Source organism: Asterias rubens, chromosome 16 (assembly GCF_902459465.1).
Source record: "Asterias rubens chromosome 16, eAstRub1.3, whole genome shotgun sequence".
NCBI lineage: Eukaryota > Metazoa > Echinodermata > Asteroidea > Forcipulatida > Asteriidae > Asterias > Asterias rubens.
The window spans coordinates 5,264,168-5,271,131 of record NC_047077.1 but is presented as its reverse complement, the minus strand read 5'-3'; the positions used below and the strand labels follow the sequence as shown (position 1 = coordinate 5,271,131).

Here is a 6,964-nt window from a genome sequence, read left to right as displayed (position 1 = left end):
AGAAAAACAAACAAACTAGGATGGGTGGGGAAAAAGAAATGTCTTGAGGAGGCTTTTATGCTATCTTTCTTGAAAACTAGATGATTGGAATGAATGTTCTCTTCCAAACCACAATGGTGCATCATCCCTTGATGACATGTTTTGTGTAAACTCTATGATTGGAATGAATGCACTCTTCCAAAAACCAATAACATACCACCCCTTTATGATATCATTTTCATAATCTGGAGGATTGAAATTAATATACTCTTCTAAAAACCAAAGATGAATTACACCTTTAATTTGTTTTTCTTCTTGATTAAAAGTCAAATTAAAATTCAATCACATTCACCCTTCTTTCCTTAAAGTTCCCTCATTTTTTTAATCTCGTGGTGCGTAGATTTATTTCCAAGGATAATCTTGACCTAGTTCCCTGGAATAAAATCCATTAGATTTCCCCGAGGTTTTTCCAATCAAATTTGGTCAGTTTTTTTTACCCCCGCTTTTTTTCCCCTGTTCCTCTTTTCATTGATTGTTTTCTAATGCCTTTCATCTGAAGCCTGTTGAAATGGGGCTGGGCATCATTGGTCTAGTATCATCCCAAAGGTTTTAAGATTATGTTGCCAGGCAACTTGAAGATAGTCTTAAATACAAATTTAAATTATTTGAACCTTTTTATGATTTTATGTAAAGGAACATGTTGCCTTGGTTCGGACGAGTTAAAAAGTGTTTTTAACCGTTTTTTTTAATAAAATGCATATGGTTGGAAAGATGTTTTAAAAGTAGAATACAACGATCCACACAAATTTGCCTCAAAAATGTGTGGTTTTCCTTTTACTTTGCGAACTAACACAGTCGGCCATTTATGGGAGTCAAAAATGTGACTCCCATAAATAGCCAACCGTGTTAGTCGACGAGGTAAAAGGAAAACCACGCAATTTCGAGTGATACTTGTGTGGATCATTTTATTCTACTTGTCAAATATCTTTCCAATCATATGCATTTTATAACAAACGGTTACAAACACTTTTCAAAGACCAACTCGTCCGATCCAAGGCAACGTGTTCCTTTACAAGGATTACGTTTATACTGTTTTATAGTTTTTGTGATTAAAATGTGTTACACTTTTCGCCCAATATTATTTACAAAAGAAGTATTGTATGGCAAGTGCTCTCAGATTTGTGTGGAACAAAATCCTCCGATAGACTGAAATCCTCTGATATTATTTGTCTTTTACCCATTCACCAATTTGTGTGAATCACTGTTAGACTGTATACTTGCTTGGGTAGGATTTGAACCAATGCCCATTGCCATTCAAAAAGCAAGGCCAACTTTAATGGCTCTGCTCACCATTAGCAAAGAATTGGCACCTAGGAAGCAGTGAATTCCGCTCTTATGTCAAGTGTATGTTGACAGTGTATTCCTGCCTGCAGGAAGTCCACGCTCTGTGGCTCTTTTGTAAACATGTGATGTCACAGGTCACATCGTCTATATGCAGGGGCCAATTTCATAGAGCTGCTTAAGCAAAAAAATTGGTTAAGCACGAAAATAGCTGGCTTATTTTACACCTGTTACAGGCCAAAATTTCATGTGATATTATTTGCTTGTGACTGGTGTTTAGCTGTTGTTTACTTGGCATAACAATTGGTGGAGTCTTGGCCGGTAATCTGATTTTACAAAGCATAGATTTTTTTTGCTTAAGCAGAATTTTGTGCTTAAGCAGCTCTATGGAATTGGGCCTAGGCCTTGAATTATGTTCTTGAAGGGGCACAGCAATTTTCCTCCAAGGGGCACTTCTACATTGGATCCTTGCAGAGGGCATCATAGCAAAAGCACAGGGCACCACTGCAATTGCTGTAGGTGCAGTTTGTTATTTCGAGGCCTAGGGTCCAATTTCATAGAGCTGCTTAAGCACAAAAAGTAGCTAAGCACAACAAAATTATGCTTACCAGAATGAAGTTAAACTGTCTTTTCAAATGTACAATTTGTGACTGGTATCCTGCTTATTTTTGCTTAGCAGAAAATTGTTGAGCAATATTTTCTGCTTGAGCAGCTCTATGAAATTTGGCCCCGATATGCATGCAGTAATTATCAAACTATTATGAAGCAATGTATGCAGGGCACCAGTTTGTTCCACCCAAATTTATTTAAAGTTTGAATAAATAAAAAACAAAAGTTAAACTTTCAGCCCTAAAAGGACACAAACCACTGGCATCAAATTCACAATCATTTTGTGGCTGCAAAGAAGCTTTATTCTTTAGATATTTACAACTCTTTTTTTACAAAGGCATTTATTTTAAATATATATATGTACAAATCTTTCATTACGTGAAAAATACTTATTACACATTTGCAAAAAATTTGTTCATGGATAACGGTGATCGTAAGCACAGAATTTGGCTTTAAGCAGAGTCATGAAGTTGGGCCCAGAGCTTGAGTTTGGTGTGCTACCATTTACTGGAAATTTTTTAAAGACTAATTGATAATTTGGAGTAGAATTTTTCCGAAGCTTTTGACGCTAGATTTTCACCAATAGCCCAAAATGTTTACATATCTTGCTCCTGTAGATCTAGAAGCAGTTGGACGTTGATGTTGTCCAGATCGGAGGTGTCATCGGCATCAAGAGCGCCCTCATTGTCAGGTCCTGGACAGTCAGTCTCTTCAGTGGAGTTTATCTGTGTCACCTGTTATGAAATTCAAAAGTAAGACCAATGATTAAAGGCAGTGGACACTATTGGTAATTACTCAACAAGCAATGGAGAGCAGTTGATAGTATGAAACATTGTGAGAAACGGCTCCCTCTGAAGTAACGTAGTTTTCGAGAAAGAAGTAATTTTCACTTAAATATTTGAATTTCATTGGGAGACCTCAGAATTAGATTTTGAGGTCCCGAAACCAAGCACCTGAAAGCACCCAACTCCATTGTGACAAGGGTGTTTTTTCTTCCGCTATTATCTTGCATCTTCGACGACCAATTGAGTTAAAATTTTCACAGGTTTGTTATTTTGTGCATATGTTGAGATACACCAACTGAGAAGACTAGTCTTCGACAATTACCAAAAGTGTCCAGCGCCTTTCAGGCATGTAAGGTGAGGTATGGTTTGGTTCTGTCTTGAGCCCAGACCTTGTAAATACAAAAACTTGCTAAACAAACAAAAAACTTGCTTAGCAGAACGGATTACATCCATTTCAGACAGGCACTCCAGTGTCATGCCGAACCAAATAGATTAGGAGCGACTCTAGGTCGACCCAAATATTTTGGTTTCAGACTTTGAAGATGTATTGTATTTATACAATGGATGAAAGCGAGTTACTTCACTGTCACAATACAGAGTTATATAATGCCTCTATTCACTGCTCCAGAAGTATCCAAATGACTGCAACAATTGATCTTTTGTTTCAGATGTCAAACTTAAAAATAATGTCCTTAATTCAACAGTTGGGTTCGGCGCGACTCTGGAGCGCCTGTCTGAACAGGGTGTTACCTGCCAAAAGGTAATGTTCTACACACTGCTATCCCTGGTGCCCAGATAAAGACCCATTGCATTTTCCACCATTGTTAATGATGAAACGTGAACGGCTATCATTGGCTTAGAGTTTTGTGCACATTCACACAAGCACATTTTTATTTTTTATTTTTATATCAAAGATGGCTGTCAATGTCATGTGCAATCCATAATATGTTGTAATGTTTTGCTTCACATATTCACAAATTGGGGAGGTAGTGCTTTCTGCTCTACTGGCCAGGCTGCGGATTGATGATACCCAAGCCTACATACGTATGAACTGTAAAGGGGTAACCCTGTTTCAGCCCTAGGAGTAGGTGGCAACGGCCTCTGAAAAAAATAATTGTAGCCCACACCTTGAAGTGACCTTCAGGCCTTTCGTGTCTGACAACTTGCATAAACAAATAAAAAATAGCTGATACTCACTGTAACAACTCCTTTGAGTTCTTCCTGCGTGACGAAATGCAGTGCATCTACCGATGTGCTGTTTATTTCAACTGCCACTTTGCCGTTGGCCAATACCACGATTAGTACCTTGCTGAAAGCGCCCTCGCTTGCCCTCTGAATGGCAAGCTTTTTGGCTCGATGGAACGCTGTGATTTTACTCATGGGGTCTGCAGTAGTAAAATATGTTTTTAAGGAAAAGCAGCATTTAAAAGGGAACCTGTTATGGTTATGTATTCATTACATTGTATTTTGGGTGATGTCCAGTTTTTGGTAGAAAAGATTATTCTACGCTTGACAAATTTTTAAACGGCTCTTGTGAAATTGGGGCCAGATAGGATCTCTATTAGGGAAATTTTTCTGCAAAAATTAGCACATACTAAACACAGACGATATATTCAGGTTTGATGGCACTTTGAATGGTAACAAAAGTACAAGCATCTAAGTACTCAAGTTACTAGGCATTCTTCGCTTACAAAGCTAGATCAAAAAGTCATGCTTGGATAGTAAGCGCAGTATTTCCGCCTCTAACCAAAATTTGTTTTTACCTTCAGGACTATATGCCACCTCACCAACTCCTATCCCATCACTGTGTACTTCATGATTCGTTACGTTGATCCTCACTATACCAATGAAGCGAGCTGTGTTAGGCTCACAAGACGCTTTATCCTCCTTCAACTATCAAATAAAAAGTAAGTCTTTACATAAAAACACAGCAATGATAGCCTTGCAGGCACGGCGGTCGATGACGCTTTAGTGCAATCCATCTATTGGCTCCTTATTTGCTGAAAAATACTGGGAAAATATTTATTCAGATTGGCAAATAAATGTTAACATCTAAAAAATAAAAAAAATTAAATGTTATTGTCTTTTCGTTGCTTGTTTTCCTGAGGCCAAGTTCATTTTTGAGAAAATGGTTCTGATTGGCTCTAGACTTGCGGACAAGTCGTTAAATATCTGTCGCAAAGATAGCATTCTGACTATCACCGTGCACTGGCGATATTCTTGCAAGACTGCTGGCCCCTGCGAGACTACAGCTATTGTGCTGCGCAGTCTCAGTTAATCGGAGAGTAGTCTGCGCCAGCAGTGATCTCACAAGAGCAGTGACCTCGCGAGACCTGAACCATTACGCCACTTCCACGACTCGACTATCACCGCAACAAACGACTTGTCCACAAGTCTAGATTTGCACAGACTCACTGATTCAATTTTGCTGGACCATCCATTAAACCCAAGGTAGTGACTGGCAAGCTCATAGCACTGTTGGTGATGTAGTGTCTGACTGGCTTCAGGCGTGTGCTGTCTGTTTGCAAATCTCACCTGATGGAACAAGAAAAAAAACTGTTTAAATTTTGTTGTTCTTGAGAGCAATTTTAAGGTTATGTTTTTTGTTTGAACAGGTTTGGATGTGAGTGATGTTACACTGTATTAAATATTGTGTCATTGATTGTATTTTTGGTAATGTAATGCTAATTTATAGGCAAACTATGATCAAATACAATAAAAGCACAGTGCAAGTTTCTGCCGAGTACAGTGTCACTTGCTGACAAAACAGCAAAAAACTATTGCAGCATTTTCACAAGAACGTCAAATTCATTCATGTTTAGCAAGCTAGCAACCTCGCTGGACAGCCTCAAGAGGCCAACAGCCTCAAAAGTAAACCTGGGCGGCTAGTGCGATTAGTATCAATACTGGACTATCAGTTGACCACACAATCCTTTGAATCTTTTTTAGCGTGAATTTTACAATATTGCGACTGAAGCAAACAATATGCCACAATGCATCTTGGGAAATTAAATTAGTCGCCACTAGTATCAAAGTTGCGACTATTAGAGGTGCGACTAGTCAAGTAGTAAATTTCACTAGTCGCCCAGGCCTACCCAAGAGGCCACCACCTTCAAGAGGCCATCAGCCTCCTCCTTCAAGAGGCCATCAGCCTCTTCCTTCAAGAGGCCATCAGCCCCCTGAGGCTTATGTGCCTCCTGTAATGTACTCTTCCTTTCTCACCCTTAATAGCCTCCCATCCAGCATATATTTTCCATTCACTGCTTGCTGTGCCTTCTGCGCCTCTCTGGTTGAGTAGTACTTAATGAATGCATAGAGATTTGACCCCGTGCTGCCACCACATAATGCTGACATGGTAGTACAATTTTGCTCGCTGAGGGTTGGGCCTTCTGAAGTGACAGGTTGGCTTCTACCTTCAAGAACTTGGACTTCGTACAGCAGGCCGAACTGAGAAAAGATACGATGAAGCTTCTCCTGTTGTTTTCATTTCGGGAAGATGACGGATAGATCGTTAGTTTGATACTCTTACCAAAATCGTCTTTCACAATAAGATGGGCTGGGTGAATCAATTACCAAAGTGACCCCAATTGACCCCAAGCACTTTGGAATTCCCCGTTTCCTAGATTTGGCTTAAGTGGGGTTCCGTGCTTGATCTCATCATGCTCATGTGCCAGTTCAAAGACTCCGTATGGTGCCACCACTTTTTCATTCGATATGAAATATATCCCTTTTTGTAAAAATGGGTTTAAAAGTGGTGTCGTCATACGGAAAAGATCCCAAGCGAATGGGGTGTCAAAATAACAACATTGGATCATGCCGGGGTACTCCAAGAAATAGTTGCGATAACGTTATCGCAACTTATCCAAGGCAAGAAAGTGAAAGTTCATTGAATCTAATTTGAAGGGATAAATAGCACACATGACATGCATGAGAAGGTGTTTAGAAACTGCCCAACAACTGCCCCCTGCTCACTGCTGCTCTCGTCACAGGCAAAAAACGTTGGCCCCAGTTTTGGGACCTCCAGTTTTTTAAATTAAAACAAAACACCGACTGATCGAACACGATCAGACGATCTTCGACACAAACTTACAAATGCTGCCGGTTCTGTTAACTTGTTAGAGATACTTGTGACATACAAATTCTTGTCATTTGTATCCGGTCTTACAAACTCAATTATGTCGGGAGAACTTGCCATTTTTTATAAAAAACCATCGCAGTTTTCTGTGTTTGTAAACAAAGTTGAACTTCGC

General features: G+C 39.4%; 1 protein-coding gene across 1 annotated transcript; it reads right to left on the bottom strand.

The window, feature by feature from the left end:
* Positions 1–2,184: 2,184 nt before the first annotated feature.
* Positions 2,185–6,953, bottom strand: LOC117301039 (RAD52 motif-containing protein 1-like). Its single transcript, XM_033784923.1, has 6 exons — positions 6,805–6,953; positions 5,937–6,188; positions 5,130–5,249; positions 4,478–4,607; positions 3,912–4,099; positions 2,185–2,663 (listed from the first exon to the last, which is right to left on the bottom strand). Exons 1-6 carry the CDS (start codon positions 6,907–6,909, stop codon positions 2,526–2,528), a joined length of 933 nt encoding a protein of 310 aa, XP_033640814.1. The 5' UTR covers positions 6,910–6,953; the 3' UTR covers positions 2,185–2,525.
* Positions 6,954–6,964: the final 11 nt, after the last annotated feature.

What these genes read in the sequence shown, in the direction of transcription:
- LOC117301039 (XM_033784923.1), bottom strand. Translation starts at nt 6,909, where the DNA reads ATGGCAAGTTCTCCCGACATAATTGAGTTTGTAAGACCGGATACAAAT. An exon ending in TAACAGAACCGGCAGCATTT is followed by an intron (nt 6,189 to 6,804) that starts GTAAGTTTGTGT and finishes TGAAAACAACAG; the next exon opens with GAGAAGCTTCATCGTATCTT. An exon ending in GGTGGCATATAGTCCTGAAG is followed by an intron (nt 4,100 to 4,477) that starts GTAAAAACAAAT and finishes TTACTACTGCAG; the next exon opens with ACCCCATGAGTAAAATCACA.